The 22,047-nt window shown below is 55.1% G+C and overlaps 1 protein-coding gene across 8 annotated transcripts in view; it reads left to right on the forward strand.

Moving 5' to 3' along the window:
- Window positions 1-22,047, forward strand: part of MAP4 (microtubule associated protein 4) — a 119,807-nt gene that overhangs the window by 45,257 nt on the left and 52,503 nt on the right. For all 8 annotated transcript variants that reach the window (XM_085226806.1, XM_085226810.1, XM_085226804.1 and 5 more), the window contains one exon: window positions 610-675. In XM_085226806.1, the coding sequence (XP_085082932.1) occupies window positions 610-675 (66 nt within the window). The remainder of the gene's footprint in view (window positions 1-609; window positions 676-22,047) is intronic.

Here is a 22,047-nt window from a genome sequence, read left to right on the forward strand (position 1 = left end):
AACCCCCTGCTGTGTGCAGGTCGCCAACCAGCAGCCCAGGCTGCCCAGAGCCACATCCAGCCTGGCCTTGGATGCCTGCAGGGATGGGGCATCCACAGCCTCCTTGGGCAACCTGTGCCAGTGCCTCACCACCCTCTGGCTGAAAAACTTCCTCCTCATATCCAACCTAAACCTCCCCTGCCTCATTTCAAACCATTCCCCTTGTCCTGTCACCACCCACCCTCACAAACAGCCGTTCCCCCTCCTGTTTATCCGCTCCCTTCAAGTACTGGAAGGCCACAACAAGGTCTCCCCAGAGCCTTCTCTTCTCCAAGCCAAACCATCCCAGTTCCCCCAACCTTTCCTCATAGCAGAACTGCTGCAGCCCTCTGACCATCTCAGTGGCTCTCTTTGTGGTCACTGTGCCGTGGGTCTCCATCGTGGGCTCCTCCATGACTGGACGGCTCTTCCTTTGGAGTTTCACGTGGCACAGACTCAGTGCCATGTGGGTGCCTTAATTCATTTCCAAACAATTCTGGGGAAAAGTCCTTCTGTGTTTCGTAACGTAGGCATTGCCCTCCTTTTGAATTGAGGTCAGGCCATGCTAACGCTGCCTGTGCTTTGTTGCAGATCCTTCAGCCACTGGGCCAACTGTAGTAGAAAATGGTGACCATGGGATGGAAGATCACCGCCCAGGTAAGTGCCAGCACAGAACCTGTTGTCTTCATTTGTCCTTGGAGCAGTCAGAGCTCCCTGTGAGCAAACAACTCATCTTTGTCAAGTATTTCTCTGCAGAGGGTTGGGTTTATTTTGTCTTTCTTAGATGAACTCCTTTGTTTCAAATACTTCAAAGAGTTCCATTTGGAGTTGGATTTTGCTTCCGTGTGTGAAGCCGTGCTCTGAGGCTCTGTGTGGGTTATCCACACTCACTGAGGGAAGGTGGCATCCAGGGCACTGCTACCCAAATGGCTTTCCAGGAAACCCGGATATTCTTAGCAGAGCTCTCTCCTAACCATAACATAGCAGAAAAGTATGGCATCTGTTCCCAGTGGGACGGGTGGGAATGTTTCTTTCTTTCCACCTCTACTCAGTACTCGTGGAAGTACTGAGAACTGCTGTTTGTTCTGCAGCTTTTCTTGGGTGCTTCCATGGCTGCCTTGCTGTAACTCTGTCCTAGTGCTGGCTTTGGCTGTGTGCTGTCAGAGCTGAGCTCTCAAGCAGCACAAAGGTAGCTTATTCCACAAGAAACTTATGATAAGTGGACCAATATTCCAGACTGGCAAGGAGTCTGGAACATAATTCATCTCTCTATCAGTATGGCACATTCTGAAGTTAGCTGTCTTCCAGCAGCTGCCTTTAATGACAAGCAGCAGTTCCCTCTTTTGAGACCTTCTGCTGTCGGTGAGGTTTCCAACCCAATTCCAGCTGAACTCTTCGGGATGAGCAGCACAGCACTCCAAGGCTGCATGCAGAGCCAGCAGGGAGCTTCTTTATGATGGAGTCAGCCTTGACTGCCATGACTTGTGTCGTCCTGCTGGTCACAGCAGTAAGGATGCTCCTGAGCTGCCCAAGGAGCACTTCCTGTCTTTTTAACAAATGACAGAATCAGGCATAGGACGTGGCAAGTATGGCTGTTGAAATGCTTTGGGAATTTTTACAGAACTCCTGAATTTGTGCTTTAAAAGAATTCTTGTTACGTTTTCAATACGAGTGTTCTGGGGGTTTAACTCCTTGTGCACTCAGTGTGAACAGCTGTGATCAAAGATGCCTTTATGTGTCTGCAGCCCTTCAGTTTATTCATATCATCCGTCTTTATGGGGCAGAGCTGGATTGTTTTTCCTGGTAAAGGCTGTCACAGAGTGACATCAAAGCAGCAGAGGCAGCGTGTCAAAGGCAGGCATCGAGTTAATGAGGTTCCTTGGAACAACACGAGGTCCGTACAATGGAGCTGTTCCACTGTTTCTTTCCCCGCCACGCTCTTCCTTCTGGAATAGCAGAAAAACCAATGTTCCTGCATCTGAGAGCAAGGGATAAATGCTGCTTATAAGGCAGGTAATGGAGACTTTCACTCCCACGGAGCTGAAGAGCAGCTGAAGCCATGCAGAAGCACAGGGAGGTTGTCCCGGTGGATGTCAGTGGGCTCCACGCAGAGCGAATGCTGCTGTGTTCTGTGTCCAGGCAGCACACCGTGGGCTCTCTTGTGTTCAGCTGCTCTGTTCCCTGTGCTGCCTCTCGAAGCTGCAGTGATCGCTGTGGCCGTGCCGTGGGGCTGGGATAGGAGCAGCTGTGAGCAGGGTGATGCTCGTGGCGTGCAGCTTTCTGCTGGGAGAAGGCTGAGCCCGGAGCTGCAGGGAGCGCTCAGCAGCGCGCTGTGTTCACGTTGGGTTCCCAAACAGACTTAAGGGAAGTACTGGGGAAACGCAGTTAGGGAGTGCAGGTGTCTGCTTATCTCCCCAGTCTAGAGCATGGGAAGCGTGGCTGTGCTTCTCACCTATCCAATAAATGAAGGTGTTGACTTGTCCATGTTTCGCTGCTCACTGCCCCAAATCCCAGCAGAGTGTGGTGGGGACAGCCCTGCACTGACTGCAGGATTGCTCTCATGTAACCATGATGCATTTATGTGATGGATGTAGGGATGTGCATAAGTCAGTATTCCAGAAAGTAAAACCTGTGTGCCACGGAGGTGAGAATCACAGAATCCTAGAATGTCCTGGGTTGCAAAGGCCCACAGTGCTCACCCAGTTCCAACCCCCTGCTGTGTGCAGGTCACCAACCAGCAGCCCAGGCTGCCCAGAGCCACATCCAGCCTGGCCTTGGATGCCTGCAGGGATGGGGCATCCACAGCCTCCTTGGGCAACCTGTGCCAGTGCCTCACTGCAGAGCGGCAGCTCTCTGGGGAGCTCCATCTTGGCACGTTGTTTCCTCACTCTGTGCGCGTTCTTGTGCTCTGGTCTGGAGAACCTAAGAGCTACCGAGCAGGAGCTGTGAGTTGGGCCCCCAGCACCAGCTGGAAGCATTCGTTGCTATTTCCTTATAAGGGTAAATGGAGCAGCAGTTGCTGCAGTGCTGGGGGGGCAGCCATGCATGCCTGCTGCACGTGGGGTGGTGTGGGAGTGGGGAGGCAGCAGTGAGTGCTGCAGTGGGCCTGACTGCTGGCTGCACAAGTTCAGAGTGCCCAGTGAAACTAACAGCAGCTCTGAAACAGAAACAAAAGTGATCTTTGAACAGCGCTACGTTTGCAACTCCTGATGTGGGATATTTGCCCAAAGTTCAAAGGAATTATGTTAAATAGTAAAAAAAAAAATAAATAAATAAAATTTGAAAGGCCAATTTATGGAAAGAAATCCATCAAGGGTGATCAGACGGACGAGTGGGAGCAGCGTTCATTGCCCGGTGCTGTCTGCTATCCTGCTGGGAGCAGTGACCTGCACTGGCTGTGCCCCTCTCCCTGCTTGGCTGGCCCATGTCTTTCTCTCAGGTCGGGCCACAGAAATGCTTTGCCACCAATTTCAGTGCAAATTGTGCTTGTAAGCATCATCCTGAGCTGCTGCTCCCGCAGCAGTGTGCCACTGATGTGCACTGATGGTGTCTGATCACGGCTGATCTTTGCAGCACTGTGCCCTAGCATGGCTGGGCTGCATTCACAGACACCTGGGAAGCAAACTGTGCCATTTCTGATCTGGCTTTTGGCAAATGTCCTGGCTGCACGAGATGAAATGTTGCTTGTTGTGCAGTGTGCTACCTGAATGTTCATGTTTACTAATGACTTGCGCTTTTTTGCCCCTTTCCCCATCCCTTTTCCCTCTCCTCCTCCTTTTCCCCTCTTCTATTTTCTCCTCCTAGAAGCCTAGACTGTCTCCTAACACTGGGGCTGCCACTGTCACAAGACCAGTGTCCTTTTCTACCTGCCATTGCTCTTCTAAAATCTTCAGCATTTTGCAGAGCTCTTGCTTTACACCTCGGACTTTGCGTATAGAAGAAGCCAAGGGCGGCAGCGCCGCGGCCGACCAGCCCTCCTCCTCCTCCCTCTGCTCTGCAGTGCTTACCGAGACCTTCCTTTCTTTCTGTAAGCACAGCTGTGCCCTGTGCTCGTTCACAGTTTCGGCTCTCCTGCTGCGTTCACATCACAACCGCGGCTCCGTTTTCGCTTGAACCACTTCTAACTTGCAGCTGAACGCTGCTGTCGTGGGTGTTTCACAGCAGAAGGTTGGGGATGGCACTGAGAGGTGAGCGCTGTGACTGCAGCACTGCTCCCTCCCTCCACTCACGGCTCCTGGAGCAGTGCCGTCCCGCTCACCCTTCCCTGCTTTGACACCTTCCCGTACGAGCTTCTTATCTCTAATGGTGTCGTCTTAAAACTGAGTGTTTCCACCTCGCAGCCTTTATCGTGGAGACTTGAAGAGCGGATTAGGAATGGCCGCTTTCCTCTGGGCTGTGAGGGCTGGGCTGTGGGCATTGCCAGCGGCTGGGGATGGAGAAGGCTGGGAGGTTTTGCACTGCGTTGGATGAGAAACTGAGCCGGGGTTCTCGCAGACCCACGCGTGGGTTGGTTGGGGATGGGGGGGTCGTATGGTTACGTTGCTTTGCCCACAGCATCTGCTAAAAGCACGGGATTTGTCTGAGCCCAAAGCCACTCTGAGATGCAGAATGATTCTCCACAAGCTCTTACTGTAAAACTTTTGCCAAAAAAAAGGTAGCTGCTGCTTTGGGAAGAGAGTAGCTGTCAGTTAGACCCCCCAGTGCCCCACTGTCAGCTGCATTTCAGCAGCAGCCACGCAGTGGCTCGGTGCAGGAGCAGCACGGCTCGGTGCTCCCACCGCCTGCAGCTGCCCTCCGAAGCTCCCCCTCCAACAGAGGCCCATCCCATCTTCATTATTTGGGACCATCTCAGCCCTGGTGCCTCCCCACCCCATGCCTGGCGGCTGCAGTGGGTGCTGTGTCACCAGGCCCGGTTCCCTGGGGCCGTGCCGTGCACTGGCCCAGCGGCGGCTCTGCCCTCCTGGCACGGCCTGACGGTGCAGATGGGGCGAGGAGAGCGCTTGGGGCCCTGCTCTTGGCAGGAGGTTCTCTCCTCCTTTCCTGTTGGCTGTTGCCAAAAGCAGAGCTTTGTGTATTTGTTCATTGAAGACCTCCCGTACCTGTTTGCTGAGCTCGGTGCCTCGAGCCGGCCGCTCACCTTTTGCCTTACGTGGCCCAGGAACAACGTGAGGGATTTTCAGGCTGAGCAGCAGAGCTCTGCAGGGTGCCCACACGCAGTGCCCCGCAATGCTTTACTTTAGCCAAATGTGCACCGCTGTGCAGGTGCTGCTCCTGGTGCTCCTGGAGGCCCATGGGGTCACCGAGCCCCCAGTGCCCCCAGCAGCACCGTGGGTCCCTTCCAACAGGAGATTCTGTGCCCCCGTGGCTGCCGATGAAGCCGGGGCACTCAGGGTGCAGTCACTGTGTCACACGCGATGCATTCCATCACCCTGCCCCTGTTTCCCCCAGATTTCCGTCCTTGTTTTCAGCAAGTTTACAAACCCGTGTGTAGCCATGGCTGGAGGAGGAGCTGCTTATTTCCTCAGCCCTGACCCCCTCCCGTGGCCCTGTGTGCCAGCACGCCCTGCCCGTGTGCTGCAGGTGGGCTGTCCTGCTCAGCACTCAGTTCAGTGCTGCAGGTGCCGCCGGGAGCCTCACGCTGTGCCAACAGCTCTGCACTGTAAATGGCTACCTGGGGGTCTTTGACTCTTGGTTTGTTCTGTCCTTTTTTTCACCGAGTAGCGACCAAATGTGTCACAGTTTCAACTCTGCTCTCCCTGATTTTGTCCAGGTTTCAGAGGTAATGATGTATTTGCAGGACTTATTCTCACCTTTCCGTGCTTATAAGCCTATCTGCTGTCACCTCTGGTTTTCCTCGCTGCTGCCAGTGCTGTGTTCCGTGTGAAGCTGTGTATCACTGCTGAATAAACCACTGTAATAAACGCCTGAAACGAACCTCCTGCGTTGTACTGTGGTGAGAACCTCCTTGGTGCTGCTGTGTCCCTGCTCTCGTGGCTGGGAGTTTCCAGAGGTAAAGGCTCAGAGCAGCACGCAGTGGCTGTGCCGTCTGGTGGGAGTTTGCAGACACGTCCATCACAGCGCAGCGCATCGGAGCTGAAATGCTTTCGGGAGCCACTTGGTTGGGTGCTTTGTAGGGGATGCGCAAATAAAAGGAAGGAAAAACAGTTCTCACAGCACTGACAGGAGAGGTGGGGGCTGCTTCCTTGATGCAGGGAGCAGCAGCACGCGTGGAGTAGCTCTTGGTAGCAGCCGGTGCTCGTGGTGGTGCTGGGGGTGTTCAGCTCGTGCTGGGGGTGCTGAGCTCCTGCAGGGCTCGTGGAGATACGGCACGGCTGTGCGAATCTCATCCACGCGTAATGAGATTCCTGAGCGTTGCGATGACTGCGTGTGGCTGTTGGATTTTGGGGTGGTTATTTGGAGATGGAGCACAGAGGTGGTGTCCCGTTGGTGAGGGGCAAAGCCGGGGGACGTCCTGCTGCTGTGGGGACGGAGCCGTGCACGCAGAAGGGCCAACTCTGCCCAGCTGCTGCAGGGCAAGTGCAGGACGTGCGGAGCTGTGCTCTGTGGTGCTCCAGAGCCGGGTTCTGCATCGTGTTTTGCTGCTGCTGGGCTTTAAAGGGGTTGCATTGCAGTGCAGCCCTGAGCCCCTCCTGCTCTGCTCCATGGCTGCGCTTTGTGCAAAGCCCACGTGGGTGACTCAGGTGGTGCCCACAGTTTCCTGCCTTCTCCTGGTTAGGAGCTTGGGAATTGCAGTGACTGTTCCTCTCTGAACTCCCCCTTCGTGTGCACCTCGGGAGGAGCTGCGTGGGGTTTGGATGCAGTGGGAGCAGCTCCTTTGCAGAGCCCTGATGTTGGGAGATGAAATAGGGGAAGTGTTCCTCAGCAGCAGGGGCAGTGGCTGCTGCCAGCACGGACCTCCTCTTGCAGATGGAAGCTTTCAGTGTGAGGAAGCAGAGATGTCGTGGTGCCCCTTTGGGGTCAGGCAGGTGTGCATCAGCTCCATAGCACTGATGGGCCCAGGAGTGACTGCAGTCCTGAGTTCTGCAGCACAGGGCAGTCCTCTGTGTGCATGTTCTGCTGTAGCTGTCCCATCGAGATTCCTTTCATGTTGTGTTTCTTTGGAGCTGTAAGTTCAGTTCCTACCATAGAACCATCATGGAGAGCCTGGTCTGGTGGTGGCAACCCTGCACATAGCAGGGGTTGAAACGGGATGATCACTGTGGTCCCTTCCAACCCACCCCATTCTATGATTCTGTGATTCGAACCATCCAGGTTGGAACAGACCTTTAAGGTCCCCATGCCCAGCCCCAGCCCACCCCACCGTGCCCACTGCCCACATCCCCACAGCTCCTCAGCATCTCCAGGGACCCCCCCACCCCCTGGGCAGCTGTGCCAGCACCCGACTGCTCTTTGGGAGTGGGAATTGTCCCTAACATCCAACCTGGCCCTCTGCTGCCGCAACGTCAGGCCGCTCCTCTCATCCCATCCCCTACCCAGGAGCAGAGGCCGACCCCCCCTCACCACCACCTCCTTGCAGGACTTACAGGGAGCGATAAGGTCACCCCCGAGCCCCGCTGCTCCACGCTGACCCACCCCACACCCTCAGCCGCTCCCCCAGCACGGTGCTGCAGACCCCCACGCCCCGCTCCCCTCTCTGCACACACTGCAGGCCCCCCGTGAGGGTCCCAGCCCTGAGCACAGCGCTGCGCTGCAGCCCCACCACTGCCACGCAGAGGGACGGTCGCCTCCTGCTCTGCTGCCAGCACTGCTGCTCACACAGCCGGGATGCTGTTGGCCTCCTTGGCCCCTGGGCACTGCTGACATCTTTTGTATTCGTTTTCCTTACAAAATTCAACCTGCACGGAGCCTCAGTCCCGTCAGCAGAGGGCTGTGATGGGCAGCACGGGGTGCAGGCGTAACTGCATGGGGGAGAGCAGTCAGCCCGTGCTGCCCAGCCCAGGGAAGGGACGGCTCCTGCCCCAGCACTGTGAGCACCGGCAGCTCTGCAGAGGGCTTTTTGTTGCCTAGGGGCGTGTTTTAATGGCTGTTTTGGGTTTATGTGAAACAAATGATGACTTCTGCTGACGGGCAGAGCGGTGCCTTTGCTTCATGCCATGATGCAGTAACACTGCTGGACATCTCCTGTCTGCTTTCGGGGAAAAATTGACACTACTTCCCATTCCAGGTGCCTTCCTGTACATGTTCTGCAAACTGTGCTCTTTCTGAATCCTCCTGGAACTGCTTTAAATGCAATGCATGGTCTTGGTGCTGTGATACAAGCTCTCTTTTTGGTAATTTTAATGAATTGCCGGATAAGAAAAAGTAATAACAGCAAGTTGCTCTTGCTGAAATTTTGTATTTTGTCTCTTCTGCCCTGCACAGGAGTGTGGGCTGTGGGCTGTGTCCCATGGCAGTGCTGGGGCTGTGGGCTGTGTCCCATGGCAGTGCTGGGGCTGCAGGCTGTGTCCCATGGCAGTGCTGGGGCTGTGGGCTGTGTCCCATGGCAGTGCTGGGGCTGTGGGCTGTGTCCCATGGCAGTGCTGGGGCTGTGGGCTGTGTCCCATGGCAGTGCTGGGGCTGCAGGCTGTGTCCCATGGCAGTGCTGGGGCTGTGGGCTGTGTCCCATGGCAGTGCTGGGGCTGCAGGCTGTGTCCCATGGCAGTGCTGGGGCTGTGGGCTGTGTCCCATGGCAGTGCTGAGGCTGTGGGCTGTGTCCCATGGCAGTGCTGGGGCTGTGGGCTGTGCACAGCACAATTTGGGTGCACAGCAGCCCCCCAGGGCCATCCCTGCACGGTCAGACCTGCGGTGCTGCCCACATTCCAGCATTTGCTGTCCTCTGACACAAGTGGGGAGGCTCTTTCCCTGTGTTAAGTGACACACTCAGGGAGATTTTCTTCCTGGGCTGTAGTCTTGTTTGCTGCTTGTATCAAATCAGCTTAAGCCGTTGTGTAACGAGCTCTGTGATTTGCAGGGCCGTGCTGTGCTTCCCAGGAGTGGGGCTGCAGCCCTGGGCAGTGGGGTTGGAAGGGGGAGGTGGGGATGGAGGGCAGTGGGGATGCAGAGCAGGGCTGTGGGAGCTGGCAGTGCCGTGCCCACTGCTGGCTGTAGGTTGGACCATCACTGTGCTTCCCTCCTCGGTGCTCTCCTATCAGCCTTCCTCTTCTCCTTGTCCCATTCTGCTTTTAAGCTTTCATTCACAAGTGCACCATGTCTTCTTGAGTGCAAAATAAGCTCGCAGAACTGTTGAGGTTGGAGCTCACCCCCACCATGCCCACTGCCCGTGTTCCCCATTGCCACGTCCCCAGCACAATAACACCTCCCTGGGCAGCTGTGCCAGCACTGACTGCTCTTTGGAGGAGGAATTGTCGCAGCCTGACCCTCCCTGGTGTAGGAGAGACAAGCAGGACTCCGTCCACTCTGTTCTATCACCCGTGGGCAGGTCATGCTCTTAACCCACGCTCACATTGCCCAGTTTTCCTGTCATTACCATCTCTGGGACATTTCTGCATCCAAAAGAGGTACTTTCCTTTTTCCTCCCTCATGCCTGGGCTGACATCCCCTTTCTTTTCTTGCTTATTCCAATAGTTTATGGTACATTTTTTAGCAGCGACCTTTTAAATAAGTGGAGTTCATATGAAGTTCATGCTTGCAAGGCTTGCCAAAGGAAACAGCGCATTGCAGTGAAATAAGCATCCAAATGGAGCTTAGTCTAAAACATAACCACCTTTTTGCTATGTCTGATGTCATCATGCTGCTGTCCATCATATTTGGAAAGTTGTGGCTGTCGGGCAAAGTCCCCGGAGACTGGAAGAATGGAAACATCGCTCCCACTTCAAAGATCGAGGGGAAGGAGGACCCAGGGAACTACAGGCTGACGGACATCACCTCTGTGCCTGGGAAGATCATGGAGAAGGTCCTCCTAGAAGATGTGTTAAGGCACACGAGGGATGAGGAGGTGATCCCAGACAGCCAGCATGGCTTCACCAAGGGAAGGTCGTGCCTGGCCCACTGGAGGCCTCCTGTGATGGAGCGATGGCATCGGTGTATAAAAGGAAGGCAGCTGATGTCATCTGTCTGGATTTGTGCAGGGCCTTTGGTATGGTCCCTCACCACAGCCTTATCTCTAACTTGGGGAGATATGGTTTTGAGGGCTGGGCTGTTTGGTGGATGAGGAGTTGGAAGGCTGTAGACAGAGGGTTGTGGTGAGTGGCACTGTGTCCAGGTGGAGGCCAGTGATGAGAGGTGTCCCCCAGGGCTCTGTCATGGGACCGGTGCGCTTCAACGTCTTCATCAGTGACATTGATGATGGAATTGAGTGCACCCTCAGCAAGTCTGCTGATGGCACCCAGCTCAGTGATGTGGTTGACGCATTAGAATGAAGGGATGGCATCCAGACGGACCTCGACAAACTCAAAAGGTGGGCCCATGTGAACCTCATGAGGCTCAGCACAGCAAACTGCAGGGTGCTGCACTTGGGTCAGGTAATCCCAGATACCAGTACAGCCTGGGAGAAGAACTCCTTGAGAGCAGCCCTGAGGAGAAGGACCTGGGGTCCTGCTGGATGAAAGACTGACCTTGAGCCAGCAGTGTGCTCTTGTAGCTTGGAAGGTCAGTGGTGTCCTGGGCTGATCATTGAATGGTTGGGGTTGGAGGGGACCTTTAAGATCATGCAGTTCCAACCCCCTGCTACAGGCAGGGACACCTCCCAGCAGAGCAGCTGCTCACAGCCCCATCCAGCCTGGCCTGCAGTGCTGCCAGGGAGGGGCATCCACAGCCTCACTGCACAACCTGTGCCAGTTCTCTTCTGGTCTCTTTTCGTGTTTGCAATACCTGATAGAGTGGGGTTTTATCCTACTTTGGGGCAGTTCGGGAAGAGGCATGGATACTAAGCTGGGGAAGGAAACCTCTCCCATCCCAGCTCCCATGCAGCTCACTGCCAGCCCAGAGCTCCATGACCTTCTCCCATCCCTGAAGGTCAGGTAAGGCTGACTACATTGTGCACTTTGATGCAATGCTGTGCTGCGTCTGTTGTTACCGCAGCGTTTCAGTGGTGCTGAGTGCAGCTGGGATAACCACGGGATGGGCCCAGTAAGCTGCTTAGTGGAGAGGACTGCTTAGGAGCTGGGCGTCCTTTGCATGGCTTTGGCATGAGCTTTTCCATGCCCTGCAGGTTCATCTGTCTTCCTGAGATGCTGAAGGCTCCTGCTGGCCGTGCTGCCTTCTGCTGCTCCCGTGTGCCGGGCTGTAGCAGCTCCTGCATTAAGAGGATTGGTGCTTTCCTCAGAGACAGCCATAGGATTAAATGATGGCACTTAATTCTGCGGGAGTCCTTTCTGTGCAGATTGTAACTTAGAATGTTCGGTGGCTCTTGGCCGGCTTTGGTCTCCAGAGGGAAATCAAAGTGGATATTGGGAACAGTTTCTTCTCCAAAGAGCATTTGGGCACTGGCACAGCTGCCCAGAGAGTGGGGCTCACCATCCTGGGGTGTTCCAGAGCCGTGGGATGTGGCACTGGGGACAGTGGGAACAGTGGGAACAGCGGGGTGGGTTGTGTTGTGTTTGGGATCTCAGAGCTCTTCTCCAGCCTGGATGGTTCTGAGATTCTGTGAGCTAAGATGGGCTGATGGTTGAACGTGGTGCTTTCAGAGGCGTTTCCAACTTCTGGGATTCCATGCAGTGCCTGGTAACTGATGGTGAAGCTGGGTGGTGAGCTGTGGGGTGCTGCAGTGGGCACAGGTTGGCCATAGAGCAGCACAGGGTGTTGGGAGCCAGCAGGGATCACCACTGCTGGGAGCTGTGCAATGCGTGGCCTTAATGGGCCTTGGCAGAGCAGAGGGGCTGGAAGTGGCTGCGCTCTTGATGGGACGCCGCGTTCTGTGCCCTAATTGCACAGCAATTTGTGTTTAACATCTCCCAGTGCCAGCTGAAGACGTGTGGCTGTAGAATGGAATTGTGCATCAGGGCAGAAAAGGCAAAGCTGCTGGGATAGCAGAGAACAGGCAGCTCATCACTGCCTGCAGTACGGGCTGATCGCCGCTCAGGTGAGCACAGCATCTGAGATGGGGGGGATGATGAGGGCTGAGGAGATGCTTCTGCTTTGTCATGGAGGGATCTTCATTATTTATGTTGGTTACAAAATATTGTCGTGCTGGAAGTATTGTTCTTGTGTTGTGGTGTTGTGCTGTCACCTCTGCCTGCCCAGGTGCAGCATCACCTATTTCTATACCTAAAGGGAGCCTACAGAGGGGAGGGGAATCAACTCTTTGAAAGGGTTGATAACTGCAGGATGAAGGGAAATGGCTTTAAGTTGAGGGAGGGAGATTTAGGTTGGACATCAGGGAGAAATTCTTTACAGAGACAGTGGGGAGGTGCTGGAACAGCTGCCCAGAGAGGCTGTGGATGCCCCGTCCATCCCTGGAGGTGTTCAAGGCCAGGTTGGATGGGGCCCTGGGCAGCCTGGGCTGGCATTAAATGTGGAGCTTGGTGGCCCTGCATGTGGCAGGGAGTTGGAGCTTCGTGATCCTTGAGGTCTCTTCCAACCCTGGCCATTCTGTGATTCTGTGATCACCCCAGCAGCACTGTGCTGCCATGGCCTCAACCACAGCTATGGCACACAGCTTAGAGACAAAGCAGCGACCAAACCCTGTGATCTGAAATGACATTTTTAGGCAAATATTGCTGAGTGGGAGGAGTGCAGGGCAGGGGAGGCCAGGATGACTCACTAAAAAGATGGAGCATGGAACCTCGTTGCTGGAGATCAGCCCTTCTGAAGTCAGCTCAGGTGCGATCTCCTTGCAGTCTGCCTGCAGGCCCAGGCCCTGTCCAATGGGGAACTGCTTTGTGAGACCACCGTGACACGTCCTGCACTCATCCGGGACACAGCTCATGTCCACAGCAGTGTGAATGCACCAGATCATGGAGTCATTGGATCATAGAATGGCCTGGGCTGAAAAGGACCTCAAAGATCATCCAGTCCCAACCCCCTGCTGTGTGCAGGTCACCAACCAGCAGCCCAGGCTGCCCAGAGCCACATCCAGCCTGGCCTTGGATGCCTGCAGGGATGGGGCATCCACAGCCTCCTTGGGCAACCTGTTCCAGTGCCTCACCACCCTCTGGCTGAAAAACTTCCTCCTAATTAATACCCAACCTAAACCTCCCCTGGCTCAGTTTAAAACCATTCCCTCTAGTCCTATCACTACCCACTAGCCACCACCAAACGTCACCTGCACTGGTCCAGCTGGGTGCTGCAGCCCTGCACAGGGCTCTCCTCCTTGGGGATCTCCCAGCCCTGGCTGTGGGGCTGTGCCCCCGCTCTGGGTGGCCCTGCTGGGGTGTGGGGGGACCAGAAGGACCCCGAGGTTCCCCCATCCTCAGCCCCCTCACGCTGGTTCTGGGATTAGCTGGAAGATAGGCAACTTTGGGGCTTTGGAATTCCACTGCCTCCATTTCTTGCTGCTTGCTTCCACTCCCAGGGCTCTGTGCTGTTGGATGGTGTGTGCTGGAGCTGTGCTGTGTGTTTGCAGGAGCAGCCCTGTTGTTTTAGTGCTCCCATTCCCCAACAGGCGGCCCTCCCTGCTGGGCTCTGCGCTCTCATCTGCTTTCATCAGTCACAGCTCAGTGCTCGTGGTCAGGAGCCCCTCTGCTTCTCCTTCAGCTCCTGTTGAGCTCTGTTTCCTCCCTTGCATAACATTGAATTTCATAACGTCAAACTTTCTCACGTCTGCTGTTCTGATCGTGGAAATCACTGAGTCCTTCCCGGCTGCCATCCTAATGCTGCATGCTGACTTTATCTGTCACTTCATCAGAGCCCTTCCCAATCTCTCCCATTACAAAAGAAACGTTAAGCACGACTTATTCTGGGTTCTTGACCTCCAAGCTCTGGCTGCCCATCGTGCTCCTCCAGCAGGTAATCCTCCTGTGGCCATGGCCTGGCCAGTGCTTTATTTACCTTTATGTCATTTCCTTCTGTCTCCAGGTTCTCTAACGTTTCCCCTGACTGCAGATAAAAATATTTTGCTCTTGGCTCAGTCAAATCTTCCCTGCTTGCTTTGTTTGGAGAATCTGTGACGTCCAGTCTGTTACATCAGCGCCATTCTGGTTTCCAGTGATGCAAACAGTTTGTCTTTCCAAGTGTCACTCATACAAGAACGGTTCTGCAAGGTTTTAAGGGATGATCACTGTCAATCTCACAAGCAGAATAACTGCTGAAGTATGAGAGGAGAAATCTCCATTGCCACACTGCATTCTGCTGTAGATCTGGGCTGAGATTCACCACGAATGGGAAGCAGTTTCCAGGCCCCAGAGTGCAGCTGCCCAGTTCAGGAGCAGCTGGTGAAGATGTGCTGTTTGCTGCCCAGCCCTACAGAAGGAAGGATGCTAAAAGAGCTGTGTTGTGTTGGTTGTGAAAGGGCTGAGCTCAGGATTCATCAGCTCTAAGGGGATTCAGCAGAAAGCAGCCAGGCAGGCAGCCCTGCTCACTGTGAGCTGACCTGTGCCTGAAGGTTGCTGCCTGGAAAACCAGAAGGGATGCAGGAGGGACAAAACCGGGCTGTTGGTCATGAGTGCCCCAGTGCTGCACCTGTGGGTGTGCTGGCAGCCTGCTGGGTGTGCATTGCACTCAGGGGAGCACTCAGTGCTGTGGGTGCAACAAGAGGTTCAGTGAGTCTGCGTGCCAGGTCCTGTGCTTCACTCACAGCACCCCGGGCAGCACTGCAGGCTGTGTGGGGGAAATGGACCTGGGGGTGTTGGTTGATGCTGTGCTGACCGTGAGCCAGCGGTGCCCAGGGGCCAAGGAGGCCAACAGCATCCCGGCTGTGTGAGCAGCAGTGCTGGCAGCAGAGCAGGAGGCGACCGTCCCTCTGCGTGGCAGTGGTGGGGCTGCAGCGCAGCGCTGTGCTCAGGGCTGGGACCCTCACGGGGGGCCTGCAGTGTGTGCAGAGAGGGGAGCGGGGCGTGGGGGTCTGCAGCACCGTGCTGGGGGAGCGGCTGAGGGTGTGGGGTGGGTCAGCGTGGAGCAGCGGGGCTCGGGGGTGACCTTATCGCTCCCTGTAAGTCCTGCAAGGAGGTGGTGGTGAGGGGGGGTCGGCCTCTGCTCCTGGGTAGGGGATAGGATGAGAGGAGCGGCCTGACGTTGCGGCAGCAGAGGGCCAGGTTGGATGTTAGGGACAATTCCCACTCCCAAAGAGCAGTCGGGTGCTGGCACAGCTGCCCAGGGGGTGGGGGGGTCCCTGGAGATGCTGAGGAGCTGTGGGGATGTGGGCAGTGGGCACGGTGGGGTGGGCTGGGGCTGGGCGTGGGGATCTCGGGGCTCTTCTCCAGCCGTGATGGTTCTATGATTCTGCGACCGCAGAGCTCAGTGCAGCCCTTCTGTGTGTTCCAAGGTCAGACGTTCAGTGCTGTCTGTATTTTTCCTAAAACCAAAACAAGAACGAGGCCATGACTGCAGCAGTGCCCCGCAGCGCCGTCACTGCGCTCTGCATGCGCCGGAGCCGTGGAAGGTTCCCGACAAGCCTGGAAACGTCCGCTCTGCTCAGCATCAGCAGTGCTCTGTGCTGGCTGGGTGCCCTGCTCTGCCATTCACAGCTGGGTGAGACAGCTTGCTGTGAGGCCAGGGATCTGAGTCATGCAGGTTTTGCTTTGTGTTTTGGGTGTGCAATGTGTCCATAGGAGCTGCAGCGTGGACCGACCCCATTGCTCCTCCACTGCTGAGCTCCATCTTCAGTGGCTCATCTAGATGAATAGAGGTACCCCTCTGGTTGGTGTTAGAGCTGGGAAAGGTTTCATTAGTCCTGCACTAATTGCACACACACCTCCTTGGTGAGGAATCTGGAGGTTCCCAGCAAACTGAGTGACCTCCCAGCGCTGCAGGAGGGCCAACACAGTGCATCACATCTCTCAGAGCAGAAGCATGAGCACTGGAACAGGTTGAGGCTGTGGATGCCCCATCCCTGCAGGCATTCAAGGCCAGGCTGGATGTGGCTCTGGGCAGCCTGGGCTGCTGGTTGGCGACCTGCACACAGCAGGGGGTTGGAACTGGATGAGCACTGTGGGCCTTTGGAACCCAGGCCATTCTGTGATTCTATGATAAGCTTCCTGAACAAGAACTGTAGATCATTCCCATGCTATGCAAATGGCTTCATGCTTTGATATCCCCGGTGTCATTAATTTGACACATTTGGAATGAATGGCCATAAAACTCTTCTTGCAGACGCGGCAGATAGATTTCTCCCGACTGCTGCTGAGCTTTGAGCAGCAGAAAGTAGGTCAGCAGCCTGTAATCTCAGCATTAAACAAACATGACTGTGGTGCTGAAGGGAGAATTGCTATTTTAAGGGTTTTGCAGAGCTGGTGGATGGTGTGGATCCATGCTGAGTGCTGCAGGAGTGACACGCGTGGATTGGTGCTCCGAAGGGGGACAAGCTCCATTCAGAGCTCCAGTCCACGCGTGTCACTCCTGGAAGTGCTGAGAAATGTAGGTCAGGAGAACTGAAGCCAGCAGCCAAACCTGTGCTTTGGGAGGAGAAGGGTTGGTTATCTGTTGTGGGCTGAGCGATGGCTGGTTGTCTGCGGGCATTCAAAGGAAATGGAATATGTGACATGAATGGTTTGGGGTTTGTTTGGCTGGAAGGGCTACCAAGAGTGGGCTCCATCAGCAGAGGGGTGGCCAGCAGGGACAGGGAGGTGGTTGTCCCTCTCTGCTCTGCCCTCATCGGGCCCAAACTGCAGCACTGCGTCCAGGTCTGGAGCCTCCAGTACAAGAAAGACAGAGAGCTGTTGGAGAGGGTCCAGAGGAGCCACAAAGATGAGCAGGGGGCTGCAGCACCTCCCTACAAAGCCAGGCTGAGGGAGCTGGGCTTGTTCAGCATGGAGAAGAGAAGCTGCGGGGTGACCTCAGTGCAGCCTGCAGGACCTCAAGGGAGCCTTAAACAGGAGGGGAGTCAGCTCTTGGAAAGGGGAGAGAACAGCAGGACAGGGGAATGGTTGGAAGGTGAGGGAGGGCAGATTTCAGTTGGCTGTCAGGGGGAAGTTGTTTGGTGTGAGAGTGGGGAGGTGCTGGAACAGCTGCCCAGAGAGGCTGTGGATCCCCGTCCATCCCTGGAGGTGTTCAAGGCCAGGTTGGATGGGGCCCTGGGCAGCCTGGGCTGCTGTGAGATGTGGAGGTTGGTGGCCCTGCATTGGTGGGGGGTTGGAGCTTCGTGATCCTTGAGGTCCCTTCCAACCCAAGGCATTCTGTGACTCTGTGATGCTGGTGCCATGCCTGGTGCATGCTTTTGCTGAGGAGAGCTCCTTGGAGATGAGCATAGAAGATGCATTTAGGACAAGAGGTTGTGCCTCACATTGTGCCGGGGAGAGTCAGGTTGGATATTGGGAGCAATTCCTTCTCCAGAGAGCTCTCAGCACCACCACAGCTGCCCAGGGATGGGGGTCACTGTCCCCCCCCATGACAGTGGGACGTGGCACTGGGGGACGTGGGCAGTGGGCATGGGGGGGTGGGTGGGATGGGCATGGAGATCTCAGATATCTCCAACCTTAATGGTTCTGTGATGAGTTGGAAAGTAAATACATGTGATAGAATTGACTGTTTTTAGGCAAGTAAAGGTCTGAGCAGCAGTGAGAAAAGGGCTGTGGAATGAAGCTTGTCTTGATGGTGAGCTCTTGAGTTAAATCTGGTGGAAAAATGGGGAGCTAAGAAAGGCAGATTTGGGTGTATAGGGCAGGACATTGATAGACACACTGACATGGCTGTGTTGGGAAATTTTGTTAGAGCAGAGGCCCAGTAAGGGTGGGATGCCAGCACACAGAGCCTGTGAGATTGAGAATAACCCAGGGTGGAAGGGACCTGAAAGGATCATCGAGTGCAGCTGCTGGGTAAGAGCTATATGAGATTAAAGTACAAAGTGATGTGTCACTACCAAAGCACAAGGGTCAAAAAGAAGGGGCTTTCTGGTTTCTTGGAAAGCTGAGGGTTGAATAAACAAACCTCTGTTACACAGAGCTGAAGGAGAAAATGGTGCAGACGGGCTGTGACGTTCAGACCGTTGTCTCCTTTCATTCTGTTCTGTTATTTGATGAGCAATACAGCCTCAGTCGGGGGAAAGGAAGATGTTAAAGCAGGTTTAAATCTGGCTGCACGCTGTTCAGCCCCATCAGGGTGAGCAGAGATGGAGCACAGCAGGGTCAGCCCTAAGCTGCTGCTGGAACCTGTGGGGCTGGGGCTCAGGCTGCAGGGATGGGCTGGGAACAGAGGATAACCTTAAAGCTGAAGAAAGGCTTTGCATGGAGCTCAAGGGGTGTTTGCAGGCTTGTTTTTAGCAATAGCTTGGGTCAGCATGATTTGGTCTCAGTGCAGAAGGGCGAAGCTCAAATCCGTGGCCCAAGGGGGTGGGAGCTCCAGCAGGCTCAGCCTTAGCTTTGCTGCTGCAGGGCTTCCATATGTGCAGTGTTGTGTCGTACGCTGCCTGCATCCCATACTGGGCTCTCGTGGGATGGCTTTGTGGGTTTGGTATGGCTTTGGGTTGAAGGAGACACTGTTAGGGCGTGCAGAAAGCCCTCTGCTGCAGGAAGGAACCCCATGTGAATCAATAACGCTGTCCATCGAAACACTCCGTTCTCAAAGTCTCAGTTTTTAAATGCAAACGGCAAAAAAAAAAGCACATAAGAGAACAGAAGTAAGTAATAACGGTCCAGAGCCTGAAGTTAAAGCAGCACAGGCAGCAGTCCTGTGACCCCACCTCCCTCCAACAAACATCCTTCTGAGTTCACTCTGCAGATGCCCCTCACTTTTGGAGTAAGAGGTTTCCAAAATAGAGCTGCTGTGTTTACGTGTGCCTGTGACAACGCCGTGGAAATAAACCTCTGGCGTCTTCTGTACAAAAATAGGACTTAAAGTGCCTTTGTTATAACATCAGAGAACCTGCCCCAAACCAGGGTCAGATGTCTTGTTCAGAAATGCTTTTTTGGGTCAGTGAGAATTGTTCTTCTGGAATGAGCTGAGCGGGAGAAACCCATTTTGACTGTTATTTGCTGTTCTCTGGATGCCTTGCTTGGCCACGCTTGCTTTCTCCGAGCTTCGTGTCCATCACGGAGCCATTCAGGTGGGAGGAGGCCTCTGAGACCCACCTCCGACCCCAGCCTACCCCCACATGCCCATTGATCACGTCCCCCAGGCCCACATCCCACCTTTCTGACTCCCATCTCCAAGAAGGGTCGTAAGGAGGATCTGGGGATCCGTCAGCCTGAGCTCGGGGCCCAAAGGGTTTTGGAGCAGGTCGCCTTGAGGGAGGTCACACACGTGTGTGGGGCAGCCAGAGAACGGGGCCCAGCCAGCATGGGTCAATGAAGGGCAGGCAGGTCCTGCTTGATCAGCCTGATCTCCTGTGACCAGGTGTGTGGTGTATGAGGGAAGGGCTGTTGATGTGGTCTGCCTGGACTTCAGCAAAGCCTTTGGCACTGTCTCCCACTGTATTCTGGAGGAGCTGGCAGCCCATGGCTTGGACAGATACACTTTTTGCTGGTAAAGAACTGACTGGACAGCCAGGCCCAGGGAGCGGTGGGGAATGGAGTCACATCCAGGTCACGGGGGGAGTTCCCCAGGGGTTGGTAGTGGGCCTCCACTGGGGGAGTACAGCAGTTGACCCCAAAATGGAAGGAAGTACTGATCTGCCTGGGGGTAGGAAGGCCAACAAGGGGATCTGGATAGGCTGATCGCTGCGCTGAGGCCCGAAGTGGTGAACTCCCATTGAACTTTGCAGCTCCTGACTGTGCATCTTTGCAGCGAGGTGACACTGGTTCTGACTGTCAGAAGCACTCAGCTCTTTTAGCATTCCAGCTTATGTAACAGCGTGGAATTTCATCAGAAAAGCAATAAATGCTTCTCCGATTGTCAGCGCCGTCTGAAATGCCCTCCAGGTTCTTGTGGACCCATCGTATCTTCCTGATCTTCCCCATCCAACTCGGTGGTGGATTTTAATTTGCTTTTCCCTGCAGCGAGGTCAGTTTTAACGTAACCTCATCCAGCTCTGGGTGCAGTGCAGGCTGCTGATAGCAAAGCCTTTTTCATGTAGCTGTTTGTCTGCCTGTCCCTTCGATCCTGGGGCATGGGTGCAGCTTGTCTGCAGTGCTCATCTGCAGGGGTTGGAGCCTTCCATGGAATGAGACAAGAATCTGAAGTTGCTGGTGTTGGTGGAGCAGTGCAAAGCGGAGGAGCTGGGATGCTCCCAGTGCAGCTCACAGCTTCACATGGAGCATAAAGCCATGCATGCTCCCAACTCTCTGCCTACTGCCAGTGTTCATAGAATCATAGAATGGCCTGGAATGAAAAGGGCCTCAAAGATCACCTAGTTTCAACCCCTCTGCTATGGGCAGGGTCACCAACCAGCAGACCAGGCTGACCAGAGCCACATCCAGCCTGGCCTTGAATGCCTGTAGGGATGGGGCATCCACAGCCTCCTTGGGCAACCTGTTCCAATGTTGCTTCCAATGTTCCTTGCAGAGGAGGGGTAGATGTGCCCTGTTGAAGCTGTGCAGCCTCATTTCCTTTGTGGTCACCACAGATTGGTGGTGGGATGGGGATTGTTCCACCAAAACTGGGAGAGCTCTCAGTCTCGGTGGATGCCTTAGCGTGCCTGGCATCCCATGGAGATGCTGGACCAGTGCAGCAGTCTGAGCAAATTAGCTTGGGGATCAGTCATATGAAAGAAGCTCTTAAGCTTCTCTTTCCCTCTTTGCTTGGTTTGGCTCTGGCAGGGGCATCCCGTGGCTGCAGGGTCATTAACTTAGAAGATACTTAACCTCTAGCTAGAGATCTGCCCTCCTAAGATTAGCATCTCCCCCAGTACAAAGGCTTTGCCACTGTAATCCCCTCCCCACAGTGCTGCTCTCTGGCTGTGCGCCCTGCAGCTTGGTGAGCCCTGCAGCTTGATGAGCCCTGCAGCTTGGTGAGCCCTGCAGCTTGGTGAGCCCTGCAGCTTGGTGAGCCCTGCAGCTTGGTGTGCCCTGCAGCTTGGTGAGCCCTGCAGCTTGGTGAGCCCTGCAGCTTGGTGAGCCCTGCAGCTTGGTGTGCCCTGCAGCTTGGTGAGCCCTGCAGCTTGATGAGCCCTGCAGCTTGGTGAGCCCTGCAGCTTGGTGAGCCCTGCAGCTTGGTGCGCTCTGCAGTTTGGTGAGCCCTGCAGCTTGGTGTGCCCTGCAGCTTGGTGAGCCCTGCAGCTTGGTGAGCCCTGCAGCTTGGTGAGCCCTGCAGCTTGGTGAGCCCTGCAGCTTGGTGTGCCCTGCAGCTTGGTGAGCCCTGCAGCTTGGTGTGCCCTGCAGCTTGGTGAGCCCTGCAGCTTGGTGTGCCCTGCAGCTTGGTGAGCCCTGCAGCTTGGTGCTCTGAGCACTGTGTGCTGGGACAGCCGTGCTGTGGGTGCTGCTCTGTATGGATCAACTCCCAGAGCAGACGACAGAAGAAAGAAGTGGGTGCCGGCAGTGGCTGTGCTGAACGTTCTGTGTGTCTGGATCATCTCGGGGAAGGCTGCGTGCATGGGATCCGCATTCCTGCTTTCAGAAGGGACTTTGCTATGTAAGTGCTGTGAAGGGAATGCTTTTCTTCAGCTGAGATTTTGTCAGCTGTTACCTTCTGTTGGTTGACCTTAGTGCTGATCATAACGAGGTGTTCAGCTGTGAGCAAAGCTTTAATAGTGGAGGTAATAGCAGGTTTGTGGGATGTCCAGTTGAAGTTTTGTGCTGTGTTTGCTGCTGGCTGCTGTTTGGAGGCACTTGGCTGCAGTACTCCTTGGGGGAGTTCAGCTGGTGGTTTCTGTTTGCTTTGGGTTGTGTGGTACATCCCATGGGTGCTGTGGTGCTTAGCTCTGCAGAGCTGCATTTGGAACTGGGAAATCCTCTTTCCTGCAGTTTTCTGCCATCTCTTTCCTCGTCCTCCACTGGGCTCAGGTCAGTGGGGAGGAACCGAGCGTTGGGATGGGGAGGGGGCAGATTGGCTGCAGGTGTCAGCTCTGCAGTTCCGTGGCCGGGGAAGCAGCACACCACGTGTCCA

Source organism: Meleagris gallopavo, chromosome 6 (genome assembly GCF_905368555.1).
Source record: "Meleagris gallopavo chromosome 6, MGAL_WU_HG_1.1, whole genome shotgun sequence".
NCBI classification, from domain to species: domain Eukaryota; kingdom Metazoa; phylum Chordata; class Aves; order Galliformes; family Phasianidae; genus Meleagris; species Meleagris gallopavo.